This window comes from Microtus oregoni, unplaced genomic scaffold (genome assembly GCF_018167655.1).
Source record: "Microtus oregoni isolate MIOR12 unplaced genomic scaffold, Mior012 000088F_ref0000325, whole genome shotgun sequence".
NCBI classification, from domain to species: Eukaryota; Metazoa; Chordata; class Mammalia; order Rodentia; family Cricetidae; genus Microtus; species Microtus oregoni.
In genome coordinates this window covers 2,012,344-2,034,801 of record NW_024544555.1, presented here as the reverse complement: position 1 = coordinate 2,034,801, position 22,458 = coordinate 2,012,344, and the positions used below count along the sequence as shown (strand labels likewise).

Sequence of the window (22,458 nt, the reverse complement as noted above, 5' to 3'; positions counted from 1 at the left end):
AGTCAACAGGGAAGGGAGAAAGTCTCTTGATCCAGATCCAGCATTGTAATAGGAGTTTCTCACTCTCATTAGAACTTGTAGCCTAGCCGAATTCCAGACCCTTCTGCCTGATTACCTTGAATCAAATGGAAGCTCTGTTTCTTAGTTACTGTGTGGTTTTGGTTTAATGTCTCTGAGCTTTGATGTCATCCCCAAGCACAGATAACAATCCTTTAGTGCAATTGGAAGCTAGAGGAGTTTTTCTCTGGGAATGTTCTTTCAGTGTTTGGCACACTGCATGGGCTAATAAATTTTTATTATTGTTATTTGATACTATTCCAGTTTTGTAGATGAAGGTAGCTCTAAATTGAAAAAATTGGCCATCAGATTAAAAGATGCTTTACTGTGATGAAATATCTCTTTCTGGAGAGCTATGCTCAGTGTTTCTTTCATAGTTGGGTGAGAACGCTGGATGCAGATAGCTTCCTCCATTCATTCCTCCCTTCCTGCATTTTTCTTTATTGCCCTCCTTTCCCTCACGAAGGATGCCTACGTTTTTGGGTTCTAGTGTGGGTGGAATTCACCAATGGTCACTCATGGGAGTTTTCTTTGGTCTCATGGAATATACCTTTTCATGGAGGTGACAGAAAAGACTGGGAATTTTAGGAGCTTGAGAATTGCTATAAAGGCAGTGGGATATGGCTGGTCTGTATGAGCAGGGGTGGCCACAGTAATAGGCCTTCTCGGAGGAGGAGCTAACTCATTTGAGCTGTGGAAGCTGCAGAGGGTGAGGAGGGCTGCCACTTGAAGACCTGGGGCCTTGCCTCAGCGAGAACCGTGGGTGAGAAAGAAGGCACAGGTTTGTTTCTGAGTGGGAAGCAGGCATGTGAGCCATGTACATGATCAGAGGGGAATGCGGAGGGAGGGTTGTGTCTGGAGGACTGGAAGGACACTGGCCAGACAGGGCCCGATGAGTATAGTTAGGGCCACAGGTCATATTGGGAGTTGAGGCAGCCAAGTGGTGTTACTTTATCTTATTCATGTCTTCAGAATTCTGTGTTGTTAACAAAATGGTTCTAAGCAAGTTCTATAGAAGCCATCTTAATGGAAAATAGGAGTTGAAGGGTAATGAAGTTTTTGAACTAAATTTGATGCAAATCTTTTTGTTAAGTGGCCAGTTATTTTATCTATCTATCTATCTATCTATCTATCTATCTATCTGTCTGTCTGTCTGTCTATCTATCACCTATTTTTAAGATTTATTTATTTGTTATGCATACAGTGTTTGACCTGAATGCACACTTGCATGCCAGAAGAGACCCCAGATCTCATTACAGATGGTTGTGAGCCATGATATGGTTGCTAGGAATTGAACTCAGGACCTCTGAAAGAACAGCCACTGCTCTTAACTGCTGAGCCATCCCTCCAGCCCATGGCCAATGATTTTATAACGCAAACTTCCACATTGAAAAGTATCTCTTTTTGACCTGGTTGTGCTCCTGGCTCTCTCCCTGTCATTCCTTCTTCTTTCTTCCTCTCATGCCTTCATCCTTTCCTTGTTTTGTCCCTTCATCTCTGCGGCAGTTCTTGTGATGCTGAACCTCCCACTCGCATTTCACAGATGCTGACTATGAGTAAGATTCATTCAGGTCAGTTCTTCCTAAACTCATCATTTCTAGCATTCAGAAGTCATATGTTGATAAGTTTTATAACTCATCAGCATTGAACACCTACTGTGTGTTGAATTCTGCCCAAGGTACCGGAATTCAAACATAAGCAAAATTTGCACCCTAACTGAGCAGCATGCTATCTCTTCTAAAGTGGTAGGAATACAAATAGATTATTGACTGGTTAGCTAGTGGATTCATTCATTCATTCATTCATTCAGTGCACAGTTATTGTACATCTTCTGTGAACCAAGACTGTACTCTTCCACAGGATGCATCCTTTTTGGTTTGCCTGTTTCTTATTATTCTCTGTGTGTTGCAGTGGAAGATGGGGGGGATGTGGGGTTTTCACATGCCATGCTGTGTATGTGGAGGTCAGGACAACTTTGTGAAGTAGTTTCTTCACCTTTTTACCTTTGTTCTAGGGGATCAAACTCAAGTGGTTAGACTTTTGCTAATCTGCTTCATCATCTCATCCCCTCTCAACAGGATCTCACTTATCTCAGGCTGATCTTAAACTTGCTGTGTTACCAAAGATGACCTTGAGTTTCTGATCCCGCTTCCACTGCCCCCGAATGCTGGGATTGCATGCATATGGCACCGCACTTGGTTTAAGCTGTGCTGAGGAAGGAGCTTTGTTCGTGCTGGGAACCGGGGAAGCTGTATCTCCAGCCTCACAGGATTGCAGGTGGATTTAGGGCAAGCACGGCTCGTTAATTGTAGGGTGTTTACCATAAACTAGCATTTTGACGTTGGGAATTATGGTAATCAGATTAAACAGGGTTTTACCCAAATTTTCGAACAAGCCCTCGTCACTATCTCTCTTCTAAAAGGAGGCAGTTGCGGTATAAAGAATTTTAAATTTTGTCCAAAGTTTCACAACAAGCTTGGATGTGACCCAGATGTCTCCAATAGAGCCATTAGCCAATTACAGTGTCATTTGTGGCTACATAGGAGGTTTCATGTGCTAGTGTCCCTTCCAGGAAGACGTGGCGTTAAGGAGGAGAAAGTATGTGGATGTGAGTGGGGAACCAGGGGCTTGAAAGACGGGGTGTATAATCATCCTGCTTCCTTCTCTGTTCTGTCCAGTTTCTCATGGTGATTGCTGAACAGTGAGAGCGCTGTGTGCAGCCCCCACCCCAGCGCCTTTTCCGAACCTTCTCGGGTTCCCTCTTCACCTTCTCTTGTGTCTGTGGCTCATAAGCAACCTTGTAGTTACTCCTCCGGTTGTTCTTCCGGCTTGTCTCTTCTTTTGTACCTGACCTCTCCTTCCCTTTGTCTTTCATGTGGTTTTTCTTCTATAAGTTACAACACTTTTCAGAGATTTGCTTGCCTTTTGGTTGTTTTTTATTTTTTCACGAGACTATGGCCTTTGAGTAGGGACATCATGTCCTCTTGGATCTCTCTGCTGCTGGCAGCAGCCTCATACACACAGTGGCAGCTGGTACTGTGGACAGTGTCTTAACTAGGTTTTCTATTGCTGTGATAAAATACCATTGACCAAAAGCAACTTGGGGAGGAAAGGGTTTATTTTGCTTTCACTTCAACATCACAGTCCATCATGGAAGGAAGTCAGGGCTGGAACTTAAGGCAGGAAGCTAGAGGCAGGAGCTGAAACAGTCCATGGAGGAATGCTGCTTACTGGCTTGCTCCTCGCTGCTCATTCGGTTTTGTTTTTGTTCTTTTAAAAATGTATATCTCAATACTACCTGCCATGGAATAGTACCACCTGCAATGGGCTGGACCCTTCTTTATTAATCAATCACCAGACAAGAAAATGTCCCACTGGCTTGCCTACAGGCAATCTTATGGAAGCATTTTCTCAAGTGAGGTTCCCTCCTCTCAGATACTCTGGCTTGTATCAGGTTGATAAAAATTTAGCTAGCACAGGCAGTATTTGCTCTGAAGCCATGAGCCACAAGAAGGGAGTTCTTTCCAGTGGGGTCTTTGACATCATTTTTTCTTATTACTGTGATAATTAAGTGAGCAGCTCTCTTATTAAGAGCTTGGCATGGGTATGCCTCTGGGGAACCGTTCTGATGCCTGTAATTTTTGTAAGGTCTCATATGACTCCCTTTGGAGCCTCTCAGGTAAAATCAGATGTTTTTTGAGGGAGCGTCAACTTGATTATAAAGTAAACACACTGTCTAGATCTAATCATCTTTGATGCTACCTCTCCTGAAGACACACTTTGGTCTTGCAGTGATCAGTGGTTTCTTAGAAACAGAGAAGAGTGTGTGTGAAGGGTTTCAAACTGAAAGCTTCCGAGACTAAGGACTGGGAGTACCTTCAGGTCTTGCCGTCCCAGCATTAGCGACATGAGGCCCTGAGGTGGCTTTCTTGCCTGTGTATTGACAAATGGGGAAAGATGGCCTAGTAAGAGAGGAAAAAACATTCCGAGGGCAGAGAGATAATAAAATCAAGCTGGTTTATAGTTTGTCAGTCCAGAAAAGCTTTGAAAGTTTGTCTGAAAGGTGGGTGCACTTAATGTTTACTCTGCATGTGGGCCGCATTGTGTGGTAAGGGGTATAAATTTAGTCTCTTTAAGTCTCATGGGGAGGGGGTAAGATTGGAGTGTTAGAATGAACTTTATTTGAAAGCACTATCGAGTGGGCTTTGGCTTGGCCCCTCCTTCCCAAGAAAGGTGCCGAATAATGCCTGGCCTACTATTGGGATTTTTCGTTTCCTTAATTTACTTTATAAGCCCTTTCCCCTGCCCTCACTCTCCCCTTTCTATATCTTAACTGTTCTTCTTCACTGTAAAGTGTATGAGAGGGGGAGCGAAGGAAAGAGAAATCAGCTGTCACGTTGTGAACGTAATTGATTCAATAAATAACGTCTTGGAATTCCCAGGGCAAAGCTTGGAATCTTTATTTCCGTCAATTAGTGGCCTGGTAAGTGGTGGAGGTCTTAATTTAGACGGATGAGACAGTTTATGGATTAGTTCTCTCTTCCCAAGGAAGAATGTGCCTTCCGTGTTTTAAAGACACACCGTCTGGATGTGCACAGCTGCTCTGAAAAAAAGAACTTCTGTCATGGCAGTTCCCGTTCCTCCTGGAAACAGGAGGACATTTCATTATTGGGGGTGGGGTTGTTGGAACATGAAAAGATTGAAACAAGAAAGGAAATTCCTTGTAAATTCTATTAGGGCTGGGACTTTTTCTTCGCTGTTTACCGTTTAACATCCAGTGCACGTAGTGGGCACACAGCAAATATTACTCAGACATATTGTTGGATAAATGACAGCAGGAGTGAACCTAGTCTGGGTCTTAGAATTGTGTTAGATTTTTGTCCCACTACTTGTTGCAGCTTTGGTCCCCACTTTTTCCCCAGTGATGTAGGAGGCTAGGTCTTTTTAAGATTTATTTTTCATCATATGTTTTTGTGAGTGTGTATGCATGCAAGCACAGGTATCTGAGGAGGTCAGGAAAGGGTGTAGGATCTCCTGGAGCTGGGAGTTGCAGGAGGTTGGGAGTTGCCTGATGTGGGTGCTGGGAATTGAATCCAGGTCCCCTGCCAAGAGCAAGTATTCTCTCTGGTTCCACCAGGAGACTGATTTTAAAAGTACAGTTTGAGACAACATCTCCAGGTATGATAATAGGAAGCCTACTTCATCATGCCCAGATGGGCAGAGCTGGAGGGCATCCTACAAAGCTTCTAAGTTGCATTTCAGAATCTCACAAAGTGTGTTATCAACGCACAGTTCCAGGCCCTGTCCCTGGAATTTGTGATGAAGTCACTTTTGGGGCTGAGGAGCCTGTAATCTCTTTTGTGCATGGTCCTAGTTGGTTTGGTGTGTTGAGAACAGATGGCCTCAAAGTCCCCTGACCTTGGTAGTCTAAGACACTGCTTGGTCAAAGTGACTGTCCTAAGGAACCCAGCTTTGGAAGGGCTGTGAGCTGAACATAGGGCTCAAGTCTCCTGGCTCAGATGAGTGCTATTGTCCTGTGGCTTGCTGTCCTGGTTCATCTGTCAAACCATTCTTCTCAGATCCTTAAATACTGCAGCACCATCTGGGGTGATGGCTCTGGCAGAACTGGAAGGACCTTCAGAATCATATCTCATTTGTTCTGCTTTGGTGTGAAAGATGTGTATCTGTGTATGTGTATGTGTGTGTGTATGTGTGCTTGCATGTGTGTTTATGTGTATATATGTAAATCTGTGTATGTGTGTGTGGCGTATGTTCGTGTAGGTATGCTTATATGGGCATACAAGGTTCACATGTTTATACATGCTTGTGGAGACCAGAGGTTTCTGTTAGGAATCTTCCTTGATCGTTTTCCACCTTATCTTTTTAAGATGGGTCTCTTGTTTAACCTGGGACCCATGGATTTGGCTAGAATGGCTGAGCAATAAATTCGATACATCAATCTGTCTGTCTCTGCTCCCTTGTCTCCCAGTGCTGGAAATATAGATGTGTTATTAACTTTTTTTTTTTTTTGGGTATTTAAAAAGAAATGTGTTGGGTGTTTGAACTTAGGTCCCCATCTTCACATGTCAAGCACTTTAACTTCCCCAGCCCCTATTTTATTATGTTCCCAAGTGATGCCTTTGATTCCTTCCAATCCCTGTCTCCTAGCTCACAAAGCACCCATGGTGGGTCCCAGCCTTTCCTTCGTGGGCCCACTCAATATTACCCAGCCCTCCTTGATCTTAAGAATCACGTGAAACGTCAAAGATAAAGAGCTCTGGGGCCTCCCCAGAGTCCCATTGAACCCGCCTTTTTGGGAGAGGCTTGGGGAACTGTTTTCAAGTTCTTTTCATTGCTATTATTCTCAAGATTTCTAGTCTGTGTGTACAGCAGGCCCTTTCCTCCTGGATCCAGTTTTGCCATCTTTAAAACCCCACCTCATGGTTATGCCTCAGTCCCATCTTTCTGTCTGCAAGCTATTTTCTGGCCTGCAGAACTGGTCTCCAAAGTAGGAGAGGAATATCCACTGTCTTCTTTCCTCTAAGAACAGGTGGTAGGCAGGGCGTGTGGGAAGTCATGGACTGAGCAGTGCAGAAGACTGGTGTGTGAGGCTGAAACTAGGGTGGAGTGCCTGTGCGCTTTCCCTGGCATCAGGACATTAGAGCTTTGGGCACATACCTAAACCTCTTTAAACATCTGTGTTCTAACTAGGAAAGCGGTTTTGTGCGTATTAAACAAGGTGTCCGAGGTGGAGATTTGCACGTGGAGTGTATTAGAGAGGGCTCTCGGGAGCATCTCTGTAGGAGGAGGGAAGCCTGGGAGGCTGGCTGAGATACAGCTATGCCATGGAGAGCCATGAGGGTGCATTGCCTCTTAAATTTGTTGGCAATTGAGGGAAGAAGAGAGTCATTCTGTCTTCATATCCACCAGTCATAGGCTATGGGCTGGCACTGGAGAAAGGGCATGACCTCAGGTGATGATCCGCCTTGGCTGAGATGTCTGTGTGCCTGCAGCGGTCCATAATAGGTGCTTGCAGATGGGGAAAGAGTGCCTTCCTCTTGGAGAGCATCTCGGTGGGATCCGGCAGCACCTGCTGTCCGCACCAGCGCGCATGAACCTTGGCAGTGAAACCAGCGCAATTGTCAGCGTTCAGCAAACATTTACGGTTGTCATTATCCCAACTCTGGCAAGCTGTCCCACTTGTGAGACATTGCTTACCTTGGCTTGGGCTGCTGTCTGATGTTGTAAGCAGATTCCAAACTCTGCTCTGCCCACCTCCTAAACAGCTTCGAGAACACATGGAGAAAGCAGAAGGGAAATTGCTGAGTGAAATATTACGAAAATGTCAGGGATGACTGAGCCCACTTTTCTTCAATGAATATATGGCCGGGACCTGGATTCCCTGAAGGGAAGAGGTTGTGATAAATGTAACAGTGCTTGTCTATGAAAGATGGCGTTTTGATTTTTCTTTCTTCTCTCCACAGGGGATTAGAATAATGGAGATGTTGCTGAAGGAACAGTGTGGTGCTCCCTTAGTGGAATAAAAATCATCAGTGAGTATCAGAAGCAAAATCAGAATTATTTACTCAAGCCATGTTTTCATGCTTCTAAACCTGGCGTTATGAATCAGCCTCCCTGGGCTATCTCTGCTGTACGTTTCCCAGTGATAGCCATAGAACACTATTTCACAGGCATTTTGTTATCTGCTCAGCAGCTTTATTTGCTTGGCTTCCTGATTTTCAAAGCAGTTTTGTACTGTGCGCCGAGTTACAACTGCTTTCAAATCGCTAAAACTGTTCGGTATAATCGACCATGATTGAGGCCCTTGAGGTGGCAGAGATTTGTAAAGGCCGCTCTCAGGATTAGCTGAAGCTTGCTTGTTGTTCTCAGAACAATAAGAAGGGAGGCTTAAAGCCGTAATTGGGGCAGGAAGGATCACAAGAACAGACTGTGTTGATTGGCCACTAAAACAAATACATTTTACTAGTCTAGAAACGAATCCCCAAGACCAGAATGCGAAAGTCTCCCAAATATGCAGCTTCCTGAATGCGGACCTAAAAGCGTGGTGTGACAAAGTTTATGCCCGACCTTATGTGGTGGGTGACAGTCCAAACAAGGTAAACTGAAAGTATTGTATGTAAATTATCTTACGAGTATACAGTCTATACGAAAAGGAAATGAAATTACTGTTTATGCTTGGGTTCTAATCCCAGGGAATCTTATTATGTGTGTGCAAATATTGCAAAAATATGAAAAAAAATTTTAATCCAAAATACTTCTGGTTCCAGGCAGCTTGGATAAGGGATACCTAATAAGAATATTCTCCCCACCACCTGAAATGCCGTTTTGAAGGAATCTGAATCTTAGGAATAGTATTTGGGCTCTGGCTTGAATGTCTTGAGTGATTAGGAGTATTTGTCCTGGGTACAGACTAGCAATTCAGAATTATCTTTGGCCAACTTAAAGGGACACTACAAACAGTTTTCTATAAACAACCTGGTGTTTCAATTGTGGTATACAATGAATTTGAGAGCAATTAACTAAAGAAGAATTGATAGGCCCCTTCACACACTAGAACCTTGAGTTTAAACCCTGCAGCCATGCCTCTGAACAGACACTTGGTTGGAGAGCTGAGTTTCTGTTTATTTGCAAGTTGAATGCCTGCCATTCTGATGAATGATTAGCTGTATACACTTGATATAGCGTAGATCTCAATGTTACTGTAGGGCTAAAACAGATAATTTTAGTTAATACAAGCATGGAACATAGTAGGTGCTCATAGAGTGTCAGAATTTAATCTAAATATGGTTTGCTTGTATATCCACCCTGTTCCTTAAACAGATTGTAAAGAACTTGGCTACATCCCCGTTTTTCTAGGCTGGCATATTTGTGAGGCTCACTATGTTAGTTATTCTGCCCACTATGGTGATAAAGTACCTTACAGAAGCAACTTTAAGAAAGGAAGACATATCTGGGATTATGTTTAAGAAGGGATGGAGCACATTATGGTGGCAGGATTGTCAGGTGACTGGTCACATTGCCTTCACAGTAGGAAATAGTTATAAATGTTGGTGCTCATTCTGTCTTCTCCTTTTTCCATTTATGTTAAATTCAGAAACCTAACCCATGACATGGTGCCACCAGCACTCTGGGCATATCTTCCCTTCTTGGATAAATTTTTCTGGAAATACCTTCACAGATTCACCTAGAATTGTTTCTCCTAATCACCCCCAAATCCAGATGAAAATGAAGACAAGTCTATCCTTTTTCAACCAGACACCTTAAACTGTAACATCTACCCTTTGTTGTCAAGGGTTCAATGGCCATCTCATAATGTATCATGAAATATACTAAATACATCTCATCATGTAATAAAAGATGCCAACTGAAAAAAGAAGTAGCTTCTGATGGGTCTTATGGACAGACACAAAGGAAAACAGCCACATATTAGATAGTAAGAAACGTATTAATCTATTCAAGCAAGGCAACTATAGCTTGTATAACATGGATGATTAGAGTCCCCAGTTGATGATAATAATGAACTGTTATTGGCCAATATCTGCCTATTTTCTGCACAGACCAAATAGACTTAAATGGACATAAGGTTGGAGCCACCACTCCTGTGGCCTTGATGGTGGCTCTCATCTTCATGATCTCTCCGGGGATTCAATAATGGCTCTGCTTCACTGTAGTCCCAGGTAGAGGCGCTCTAATGGCTTCCATTTGGCTGCTTCAATCTTAATAGACCGCGCTCTCACTAAGTACTAATGTGCTTGTGCACTTGGGCACTGATCCCAACTCACCCAGGGAGTGAGATCTAAAAACAGCTAAGTTACATGAGGGACTTAGGGAAGGCATGTGCCTGCTAGTTTCTAAATTTTGAACTAGTGGCCTTGAAATTTTAGTGAACATCAGAAACATCTGGAGGATTTTAAGGCATAGACTAGTGGCCCCACTTCTGGAGTTCTGGTTGACAAGTCTTGTGGGAAAGGAGATCTCCTGAGCTCACCTTTGGGTAGAGATGATGGAGGCAGTCAGTGCTAGGACACCAAGAAGACGGAGAGCTGGCCCTTCAGCATTTTTGTGTGTATGTCTACCTTTATATCTGTTGTCAGAATGGATTTTCATCTGTTGACAGAGGTTTCTGTTCTGCTCAGTCCTGTAGTCATTCAGTCCCAGAGAAACACACAGAGGTCTACATTAATCATAAACTGGTTGTCTTATTAGCTCAGGCTTCTTATTAACTCTTACATCCTATATCAGCCCATAATTCTTGTCTGTGTTAGCCACGTGGCTTGGTACCTTTTATCAGTGAGGTGTTCTCATCTTGCTTCCTCTGCATCTGGGTGACGACTGTGGACTTAGCCTTTCCTCTTTCCAGAATTCTCCTGTTCCTGTTGCCCTGCCTATACTTCCTGCCTGGCTACTGGCCAGTCAGCATTTTAATAAACATGTATAAGAGACAAATCTTTACAGGTTACAAGACCATATATTTTTCTCTGTTTTTTTTTTTAAATAAAAGCCTCTTCTTATCTATCTATCTATCTATCTATCTATCTATCTATCTATCTTCTGAATGTAGACTAACTCCAGGTTAGAGCAAACTCACCTGAAAAGAGGAATCAAGGCTCATGCCAGCTTGTGGTTCTAAGTCAATCTGGGTTTAAAGTGTTGTGAGTAAAGATGAATAAATTTAAAAAGGTTACAATGTGGCCTCTTACCTTTCAGCTATGTCCAGTCTGTGGCCCATGTGGCCCAGGACAGCTATGAGTTCAGCACGGCAAAAAAATAATAAACTCATTAAAAAGTAATTTGGAGATTATTATTATTGTTATCATTATTATTGCTATTATTTTAGCCTGTGTGTGACTTGATCACACAGTTCTCCAGTATAATCTCTGTAAATGATAATATTTTTGCAGTATCAAGACTTGGATTGTCTTTTTTTTCTTTTTATCATGTGAGACTAACCTATGACTTGAGCTTTCCTGATGTATTAAAAAAAAAGCTTACCCCATAACAAAAAACCAGTTTGCTCTATCTCAAATAGCTAAGTGGTTGAGGTCAGCTTAATGCCAGAACTTCAGAGTGGGGCAGTAGCACTTGGGTGTCACAAAATTCCTGTGTTCTATGCATAGAGTAGGCTATCATAATTCATTACCCATTTTCTCAAAGTAGTAAAGATAAAGGAAAGGATATATATTTTTCACAACTGCATCTACAATTACCAAAAATTAAGGACTACTGTTTGAGCTTTAAGCTGTTCCCCAGATCAGCGTTATTGAGTTATTATTTATTTGTAACTAAATTGATGATTTCGTTGTTGATTTTGTAGTGTACCGTCTTGTGAAGTATAAATAAATAGTTCTGCAATCATCACTACAAATCAGATTCAGAAAAGTTTGAGGCTTTGACGTCGTAGCCCAGCTACAGCTTTATTCTCTTCCCTCCCCATTTTCTTGACAATTTTTACAAACATTGTGTAGTTTGAAATGCTTCTGTCTTGATGGAACCTTTTTCCTTTCTCAAAAATAGCTTTATGAAAAATAAGTTGTAGGAGGGGAGTGTACTGCTCTTGAGATGGAAAGTGATAAAATTTAATAGAAAGGGGCCAGCAATTGGGAGGATGGGGCAAGATTGCTGAGAGCTTAGGAGTAGTCTGGGCTATGGAGTGAGACCTGTTTCAAAACTAAAAATAACATCTTAGAAGATGACTTACTAGGAGAAGGTGCTTGCCCCCAAGCCTGGCAGTTCAGTTTTGTGAACTCAGGTAGTAGAAGGAGGGTACTGACTTCCATAAGTTGTCCTATGACCTCCACACGTGTCCTATGTGTGCACACATATAAACACACACACACAGAGGTAACTAAAATGTTGTAGCAGCAGGCCGCTTGTTGGTTCCCAGCCACTCAGCCCCAAAATAATCACACAGAAACTGTATTAATGAAATCACCGCTTGGCCCATTAGCTCTAGCTTTTTATTGGCTAACTCTTACATCTTAATTTACCCATTTTTATTAATCTGTGTATTGCCATGTAGCTGTGGCTTACTGGGTAAAATTCCATCTGGCATCTGTATCCGGTGGGGGCTACATGGCGTCTCTCTGACTCCGTCCTTCTTTCTACCTTGCAATAGGCCAAGTCAGTTTCTTTATTAACCAATGGTATTTACAGCATACAGAGGGGACTCCCACATCAAAAAGTAAATTAAATAATAATAATAATAATATAATAATGGGTAGGAGGGACCACACAGAGAAGAGTTTAGAAAACTATTGCCATATGCTGTATGCAGACTGCTGCTTTTATAAATAAAGATTTATTGGAACACAGCTGTGCTCTTGGCTACCTTTAAAGTTGCAACAGCAGACTTGAATAGTTTTGATAGAGAACTTGCATTCCTTAGATTCTAAATTATTTACTTTATTCTTCTTTTGTTGTTTGTTGGGAACAAGAAGGCAAAGTTTGTTGTCTCCAGAGTTAGTTTCATAAATTAGCATCAAGGGTTGTGGTGGTGATTGTGTAACCTTTTAAAACAGTGAAATGGATCACATTCTACCTCTACTCTATAGTTTGACAGTTTATCTCATCTGCATTCATGCTAACACCTCACTTAGTGAAGACTGGCATTATGCTATCTACCTTAAGGCATGAAGAGATATTTAAATCCTAGCAACAATGAACTTAAAAGTTCCATCAACAGTGGTCACTGGTGTCACTCAGAGAGTTCCACATTTCTATTGCATATGCAATAGAAATACAGACATTCTGTTAGCATAGACAATGTCACTGTAGCATGGTAATAATATGAGCACTGTTCTTAATTTAATTGATATGCCAACTTTTAAATTTTGCAGCTCTCCATTTTTTTGTCTTTTGCACATGTGCATATGTATATGTATGCATTTATCTGCACAAATCCAGGTGTTTGTGTGTGTGTGTGTGTGTGTGTGTGTGTGTGTGTGTGTAATGGAGGGAAGGAGGAAGGAAGGGGGTGATAATCTGAAGTATTAATTCTTACCTTGTACATTATTCGAGACCGAGTCTCTTGCTTTTTCTGCCAGGCCTGGGAGTGTTTTGGGAGTTTCTTGTTTCCATTTCCAATCTTGTTTGAGTGCTGGGATGATGAACACATGCACTATTATGTCTGTCTTCACAGGATCTCTGAACATTTGGACTCAGGACCTCATGATTGTGTTTTGAACACTTTACCTTCTCAGCCACTTCCCCAGCCCAGTTCTCTGTCTGTAAAAGACAATTCGCAGAGTTACGCCAATATGCAAGATGAAAGATTATTTCATATTTTTACATTACTTACCTTTAATCCCAGCACTTAAGATGCTGAATTCCAGGCCAGTCAGGGCTAAGCCTACTACCCTCCCATACAACAAATGTAGGATTTAAATTCATGTAACATATGCCTACATTTCCTTGGTACCTAGCATCAAAATAACATCCATGAACTCTCTGACCTGTATGTCCAAGTGGGCATTTGAAAATGGAGAAAGCTTAGAAGGTAATTTTCTCATGGACCAAAGTGGAGGCTTATAAATCTCACTAACCAGTATGCTTGTGGCATTGCTGCTGACATGTCTGTTTGATGGATTTTTGATTTCCTGTCACTTTTGAACAAAACAAATAGCCCTGACATCTGTTTGTTCTTGCCACTGGCATGCCGGAGATTGGCGTGGTGAGGTTTGATAACACAGTAGAGTTCTATCTCGTCGGAATGATTAAGACCTCACTTTTAGCTGTATCTTCAGCTCCACTCTGAACCAGCTCCTCTAGGTAGCTGGACTTAATAAAATGAGGTGCTTGCCTTGTTCGGAGATCATTAGGAGGTAGGAATGCAATTTCTTCAAGAATTATCCATAGTGAGAGAATTCGAGTGACTCTTGGGAGTTGCTTCAGAAAAGAGGGCAAATAAGTATTGATTGGTGAGACATGTTTATTAGGTGATAAAACCTATTTCTTTCTCTTGCAGGGAAGCTGCCTCTGTGTTTACTCTTTTTTTTTCCCCCAATCACTTCTTGGCCGTGGCTTCATAGGCAAAATTACTGGATACAGTTTCAGGACACAGACTCAGTGGCTTAGAGAAGAAGAAACCTTCCTGCCGGAGCATGGATTGACACTCCACTTTGGAGCCTGCTTCAAATCAGGGGACTCATGGAGATGAGACCTTTCCAGCTGGAATTTTATGGCATGGTCTCTTTATGATCTTATGAATAAAAGGAAGGAACATTGCAGATAATATCTGTGCTTCCTCAAGATGTTTTGCTGATTTCCTGTGATGGTGTCAGGGCGGCTAAGGGCAGGATGAAGGCCCAAGTGAGGCACCTTGTGCTCACTAGCTGATGTCATCAGTGTCCACAGGATCCAGGAGAGGATTCTGAAACACATAAAGGGGTTCAACCTGGTACCTCTTTCCTGAGAGATGGAATAGAAAGACAATGTGCCAGAACTGTGGTAAAGCTAAGCCACATGTATACCATGGTTAGCTAACCACATGGGTACCATGGTCAGCTAACCACATGGGTACCATGGTCAGATAGCCACATGGATACCATGATCAGTTAACCTTGGTCAGTTAAGCCACATGTATGTTATGGTCAGCTAACCATATGTATACCATGATCAGCTAACCCCACATATACCATGGTCAGTTAAGTCATATGTATACCACAGTCAGCTAACCATATGTATACCATGGTCAGCTAGCCACATGTATACCTTGGTTGGTTAAGCCACATGCGCATGAACGTTTGACATTCTCAGAAGTCAGTACAGCCTTTAGGAGGTAGCATGTAAACTCTGACTTGTTCCTCTGCAGGAACCCGAAGCATGGAGTGAGGAGCATAAGGAGGGGGCTGGCTGTGGCTCCCACTAACTTGTTTGTGATGTGGCAGATTCTACAGTTCTGCTTTTGACTAGTAAAGTGGGAGTAACCGGCATGGTTCTTTCTTTTTTTTGGGGGGGGGGTAGTAAGAGTTTTATATTATACTGTGAAGTTCTAACAGATTCTTGGTTTATTTGTGGTTCATTGCTTAGCTCAATGTCATATGACTTTGGCACGATGCCAAGTGTATTGACAAAAGGTCTATCATATATAAAATTCTTAGTTCTGTGTCATAAATAAATTTGGGTAAAACCGCAAGCCTTCCACGGAGTCATCTCGGCAAAGATGGCCCATCTTCTCGGCGAGAAGCAGCCTTTCTTTAGTTAGGAGGACAGACATCCCCACAAGTTTGGCAAACTCTTCTGATGTTAAAGATCCCCTTTCTGAAACTGTCTCCAGGGCTGAGGCCACCATCTCCTCTTCTTTGTGGGTTTGAAGTTCAATTACCATGACACCACTGTCAAAAACCCAAAGCCTGACAGGCAATTTCAGTGCTTCCAGCATCTTACATGCATTCACTAAATCTTCTGGTGAGAGCAACTCCATCCCTTGAGCTCGGTTCACTAAACAGTACACCTCTGTACATTATTCCCCCACGTTCCTCTAATGGTGCCTGCAATATTCCAGCCAGCTGTTTGGCCAGCTGCATGTGGTACTGCGTGCCTGAGCCATAGATCTCCCTGGTAACTGGGTTGTCTATTCCCATACTCAGCAAGTAGGACTTAAACCTGATGGTCTCATCTTCTGTGACATCACCTTGTTCTCTTTAATCTTATTAGCGATTGATTTTGATAACTCCACCATTTCCTTAGCCTTGATCATTAGCTTGCTAAGGTCTTCAAAGGCCTCAGAAATGTTTTTGTCAGTTTCTTTTCTTTTTTCTTCGAGTTTCCTTTCAATACCTAGAATCCCCTACAGCTCTTACTCTTCCTGGCTGGGGTCCTTTATTTGTTTGTAATGACTGGGAAACTGGCACATTCTCCCACCTTCTCTGTGTTATTTCCTCTGATAAACGCCTATAAAACTCGATCTGGCCATGCTCTTTGAAGGAGAGTTTGATGTAGGAGTTCTTACTGCTCTGGAATGGACCGGGCTCTTCCTTAGAAGGAGCTGGGTGCAGATGAACCACGATTTTGGCTCTCTTCCCAATTCCGGCCGCCTGTTCCTCGATGAACACAACCTGGGACAGAGGAATGGCCATGCAGCATTCATTGTTTTTCTGGTCTCTCCAAATCAGCCAGTGTGTACTAAGAAGAAGTGTCCCAGCATCGAATTTTATCTTCTCCTCGCCGAGACGCGCACTCCGCGCTGCTGGATCACCAGCGTCTCGTTGATCTCCAGGAGGCTGCTGGTCCACCGGCATGGTTCTTTCTGCCTGTGGGTTTAGCATGAAGAACACAGGTTTGGGACCAGTCAGATAGGTGTGGATTAAACCCAGGTTCTGCCACAGTGTGTGTACATCATTTTTAAACCTTTCCCAAGTTAATTTAATAAAAATTGTGCAATGAGGTGATGACCTTAAATGAAGCTACTGGACTGACCTAAGATGGTTTATAGACTTGTTAAATAGGATCCATTATTATTGAAATGATTTCTGAGCATTTGCTTTTCTGTATTTTTTTTTTTTTTAAAGACAGGGTCTGATGTAGCCTAGGCTTGCCTCAAACTCTCTATGCATCCAGAAATGATCTTGAACTTCTGATCCTTCTGCCTCTGTCTCCAGAGTGCTGGGATGACGGGTGGGTGCTGAGGACTGAACTCAGGACTCAGGGCTCCGTGCACACTGGCAAGCTTTGTCCCAGTGGAGCTCCATCCCCAGCCTGGGCATCAGCTTCTCAATGGTGATGTAGATGGTCTTAGTGTTTGCAATTCAGATGACATTAGTTTGCATTTGCCATGATGAGAAGCCAAAATATAAATGCACACCATCTAAGAGAAGCTTGAAAGGAAGTAATAATTTGAAATTCATCTTAAGATAAAAATTAGGCCATTATTGAATAGACTTAGGAAAATTGTTCCCTTTTTTTTCTCTTTTACTATTTGAAATGTTTTTTATTCTTCTGCTTAGTGCATTGATGAATTTCAAAGCAGTTGTACTTTTTCATGCCAGCCTGCCACTGTGAGCCTCCTCTCATTGTGTGTGAGCTATTTGTGCTGCTGGAGTTTTGTCTCCTGGGATAATTTCCCTTCGTTTCCTCAGCATTTTCCTCTGCTGTTGCGTTGGAAGGAAACCGAGTGATAAAAGTCAGAGCATATTTTGACCTTGTTTTCCTGTTAGCAAATGGCATTGGAATAATTTTCCTCTTCCAAAAGTAAGTGAGTTATTATGGATGAGAACGGCAAGCATTTTTTACTCGGGGGTTGATGTTGGAGTAAATACAGCTCTCTGCACTAAAAAGCTCCCAAGGCCAGAGTTCTCTTCCTTAACCACCCGTTAGGGTCACTTGGGAGACTTCATTCCATCTCACAGTGTAAGGTGCACCCCGACCAACAAATCAGAGTCTCTGAATGTAGAATCTTGGGATCACTCACTACCTTTAAAGTTCCTCAGGTGTGCCCATGGTCTGGGTCATTTGGATACATTTTCTTATTTCTTTCTTCTTATTTTACTCCTTATCTACACATTTATTTTAGATAGGATCTCACTATTGCAGCTCAGGCTGCTCCAGTGCTTGTGGCCTCCAGGCGTGGCAGCCGTTACTGCTTCACCCAGTTCTTGATTTCTTCCTTAACATGTGTGAGGTGGGATAGAGTCTGTCGCGGGAATTTTCACTGAGAGAACTAGGCAGAGAGACCGAATTTGTGCTGGATTCCTTGAAGCTGGGGTGGCTGGTGCAAAAGTGCGCAGGTCCTCAGACACTCTACAGGATGTGCCTGGTTAAAGGTGGGGGCTGCTGCTAAGCCCCAGCCACTGCAGAAGCCACGTGGCTGCTTTCTGTGGTGCTTGCAATGTTCGCCTTCCCAGGAAATGACAGAGGAGGAGGAGGAAAAGGGGGAGGAGAAGCCTTTTAACTTTCATGTGTCAAGAACAAATTCAGAACTGTTCCCTCTCTTCTGTTTGCCACGCGTGTTTGCCAGCCAGTACTTTTGAGTCCATGCGTTTACAGCAGGGGTTCTCAGTTTTTCCAGTGCTGCGATTCTTCAGTGCAGTTCCTCACACTGCGGTGACCCCAACCATAAAATTATTTTCCTTATTACTTCATAACTGTAGTTTTGCTATTGTTATGAACTGTAATTTAAATATCTGTGTTTTCTGATGATCTTGTGTAGGCGGAGACTGCTCGTTCGTTTTCCGGCCGCCCAGACCTGAATAATCACACAGAAACTATATTAATTACAACACTGCTTGGCCAATGACTTAGGCATATTCTTAGCTAACTCTTAGATCTTAAATTAATCCATTAATCTATATATTGTCACGAGGCTGTTGCTTACTGGTAAAGGTTCCAGCAGCAGCTCTCAGCTTCGGTAGCTACATGGCATCTCCTTAACTCTGCCCTCTCTCTATACATATCTCTGTTCGGCTTTATTCTGCCCTGACATAGGCCCAAAGTAGCTTCTTTATTAACCAATGGAAATAAAAAAAAAATTCAAAGCATACAGAGGGGAGTTTCATGTCAGTGTTCCAGGTCACAACTCACAGGTTGAGAATCACCCTAACAGCTACTTGGGGTGGCTCACAACCATGTATTACTCCAATTCTAGGTGTTCTAATGCCCCCTCCTGCCCTTTCAGGGCACTGCACCCATGTGCACACCCCCCCCCCCCCCCGAGTTAAAAAGAAAAATAAAATATTTATAAAAAACATTACAGAGCTGGTGCTGGAGAGATGGCTTAATGGTTAAGAGCACTTTCTGCCCTTTTAGAGAACCCAAGTTTAGTTCCCAGAACCTACATCAGGAGGCTCCCAACCTCCCATAATTCTAGCTGCAAGGATCTGAAACCCTTTTCTGGCCTCTGGGACTTACCCATATACATATGATGTCCACTCACGCAAACGTACATAGACACATACATAAAAATAAAAAGCAAGCCCTTAGAAATCTTCATCTTTTTACAATTAATTAGGCTCTTTTAGTTTTTAAAAATTGCATATCTACTGTCAAAGTGTGTACTTGGCCATCTACTGAGGAGGATGAGAAATGTCAAAGTCAGGATGGACACACTGGACACAAGCTGGGGGGAGGTTCAGTCACAGACCTGGCTTCCGACAGCATTGCTGAGCCTGCCCTTCAAGGTGCGGTTATACAGCGATGGGAGACTGTCCAGACACCCACAGAACTGCTACAGTGCCATGCAGGCTCAACGCTTCTCCCCCACAGACTCTGATTCTTGCAACACTCAGCTAGGACTCTGGATTTGCATTTTGAAGCAAGTTCTCTGGGACATTTGTTGTTCTTCACACAGACGACATTTTGAGAAAAACAGATGGGGCGGGGAGCGTTTTGGTCTCTGCATCTCCTGCCATTTCAAAAGGTTTTGCATCGGTTGAGTCCACTGGTCAGTGCACGTGACCACTCAGGTGGCAGTGCTCTCAGAAGGAAGGAAGCTAGCCTGAGTGGTTTTCAATCACTGGTGGATGGAAAAGACACTATACTTTTTTCATAGGAATTACTTTGTGCATTTTATAGGCAGTGCCTGTGTATGAATTAGTATCACATTTCTCAGACATTGTGGGGCATGCAGTATAAACAACTGATACCATTCTTTTAAACTCTACATCTTTATAAAAGTCATTTACATCATTTCCCCCCCTTAATTGTGTATATAGTTCTTGCTTTTGTAAATGGAATTTATCGAGGAAGACTCTTTAAGGCTGTCATTTTATTTCTAACCGCTTTGGGTCCCATTCAGCTTTGTGAAAGGTCCTGTCTAGTGGGTGTTTGTTCTTTGGATTCTAGATGCCTTGTGACTTTTCCTTTTCCTCACTATTTTCTGCCACCATTGCTGCGCGGCCCCTCGTAGCCTCCCTCTCATTTGCCGGGGGTTTAGGGAGTCACGTGACTACACAGTTTGTGTCCAGTAGCAGCGAACAGCATCTGGCCAGGCTGCGAAAGCTGCCTTGCTCACATTAAAATGAATGAACATGGCTGTCACGATTCGCGACATTACTTCAGTGGCTTAACGACCTTCAGATTTCCTGCCTTCAACCACAGTCGTGAGACTGCTGCGTCAAGATAGGCAAGGTGTGGCTCGAACTCATTTTTCTTGCTGAGCAAACCCTTGTCTCCCCAGCTGTGTTTGTATTTTCATATGCATTCTGCTCTACAACGTGAAACAACGTGGATTAACGTCCAAATGGAAATGCCTCTGACTGCGACTTTTTTTTTTCTAGCAGGAAAAAGTGTTTTAAATTCAGTGTTACTGTGAGTTAGAGCTATGAAACACTATCCTGTAGAAATAAAGGCATTTTTTTTCCCAATGGCTATTTATGGGTAAACACAACTGTAGTTTTTCTGTCAACTTAGCAGGTGGAAATAAATCTACTGATATTTTAATTACCGTCTGAGGCCCCACAGCCACCTAGTCAGCGGTCCACAGGCCACTTAGGCCGCTGCCTGGAAGGCCCCCACTCTGTCTCACCGTAATAAGTAGGCTTAAACCAAATCTCTATTGTTCTATTTACCAACAAAGACTCGGAAGTCAGACGTGAGGGTGAAAACTTGCTAGATCAGAGAAGCCGAGAAGCAACCAGCTGACCTTGCTTTTTTGAGACACCACAAGAGTCCATCTCTTCCTTGTCCTGCAAAACCATTAAAACTGCCAAACTGTAGCCCCACCCCTTTCTCATTTTCATCTCCTCTATCCAAATTCCTTGCTTGTCTATGGCTAATTACAGTCAGCAAGTCTCTAGTTCTGCCTTCTGGTTCAAACTTTAACTTAATTGGCAGCCTCAGGAGTGTCAGGGTATGATCAGAATATCTCACAGCACACAGCTTTCCTGGGGACGTCACCTCTCCCAGCACAATCTGTGTTTAGTGGTTGTAGTAGCAATCCTGGTTTCGCCATCTGCTTCGGAGGAGAAGGTGGTAGGTAACAGGGTGGCCATGCCTTCCTCCCTCAAGGTAAGCGAATAAAATTTCTCTGATATATAAAGAGAGGCAACCATTATTGGTTGACCCAATGGGCCAAGGGAAAAGGACTAGAGGTTTTAAAGAAAGAAATGAGGCACACTGTCCATAGTGGAGCTGGATGGCTCAAAAAAGGAAGTGGGGGTGGGGCAGAGCTGCTTCTGGTTGTCCTGAACCTCTAGTCTGCCTCCTGTACATTGTTTCTGAGAGGGTATTTCTCTCTCTCTCTCTCTCTCTCTCTCTATCTCTCTCTCTCTCTCTCTCTCTCTCTCTCTCTCTTTCCCCTCTGTCTGTTTTAACTTGGATGTGTTTGAGTGGCTCTCTGTGCCTTGTTACTAATGTACCTGTCTAGACGCTATTGATGTTTTCCTTTGCTAGAGTCAGGACTGGGTGACGACCTTGCTTTTAGGAGTAGACTCTGGTTCATCCAGCATTTACGGAACTCTTGTGTGTAAGGTAAGTACTGGGTTTATCATCTCTTTTGATTGACTTGATCTAAGAGGTCATTAGAGGCTTGACTGTTGTTATACCGACGAGACAGTGACAGTCATCTACTGGCCATAAGACCCTAGGTCGCTGCTTCTTAGGTAGAGCAAATTGTGATTATTAATTTAAGGCACACAGGAAAGAGAGGTCAGCATGAGATGCACTGTGTGCAGATCATCACAAAAACGTACAGGTTGGCAGTCCCAAAGCTCACTGTCAGATGCGCAGCAGTGGATAGGGCCTAAATTAGGGAGGGTCACGTGGCATCTTAGAAGAGACTATCATAGAGAGAAGGGTGGAGCAGTCCCCCACGACCATCTTTCCATAGCCAGGAGCTTTGCAGTGCACAGCAGTTAAAGGGGTTGGAGCACTCAGGCATGGCCTCATTTACCTTCAGGCTCTAACTAACAGTCTGGTCTCATGGCTTACATACAGGTCAGAGCTACAGTGGCAGAACAGTATCTCCCTGAAGCTTTTGGAGTGAGGGGACAGGGTGACATATTAACTATTGTTGGCTGACCTCCAAACCCCATACCTTTAACAAAACCTTAGAGAGACTGAGGCTGGTGGAGAAAGTGTGGGGAAGGGACATCCTGAGAATGACAGACCCAAGACCAGGACAACCTAGGGTAGAAATTAAGTAACAGAAGTTGGCTTTCTATAAATCAGTTTGCAAAAATGTGTAGACGTTTCAAATGTATTATTTCTTGCACACCTTAGCCACCCTTGGACCACCTGGGGAACTTGAAAAATGATTGTTGTCTGGGCCTCACCCATGAAGACTCTGCTTTATTGGCTTCCCTGCAGCCCTTGTGTTAGGCTGGGGGAGTCTCTACCCATGGTCCTAAGCCTGGGCGGTGATTCTCACTGACTTTAGAGGAATGGTCTAGTGGGTGGACCCTGTAAGAAACTAGCTGGAGAGGAAGCCTCACGAAGACCTTTCCCTTT

General features: G+C 43.2%; 1 protein-coding gene and 1 pseudogene across 5 annotated transcripts in view; one reads left to right on the top strand and one right to left on the bottom strand.

The window, feature by feature from the left end:
- LOC121442254 (PRELI domain-containing protein 2) overlaps positions 1 to 14,298 on the top strand; it is a 72,239-nt gene extending 57,941 nt beyond the window's left edge. For 3 of the 5 annotated variants that reach the window (XR_005973540.1, XM_041643729.1, XM_041643731.1), the window contains 2 exons: positions 7,542 to 7,610; positions 14,042 to 14,298. Coding sequence is in view for 3 of the 5 variants with exons in the window: in XM_041643729.1 (XP_041499663.1) it covers positions 7,542 to 7,601 (60 nt within the window). In the remaining 2 variants the exon portion in view is untranslated. Of the gene's footprint in view, positions 1 to 7,541; positions 7,611 to 8,044; positions 8,126 to 14,041 lie in introns of those variants that run through there. The other 2 variants (XR_005973541.1, XM_041643730.1) reach the window with 2 other exon arrangements.
- An 874-nt stretch (positions 14,299 to 15,172) lies between these two features.
- Positions 15,173 to 16,263, bottom strand: LOC121442265 (annotated as a pseudogene).
- Positions 16,264 to 22,458: the final 6,195 nt, after the last annotated feature.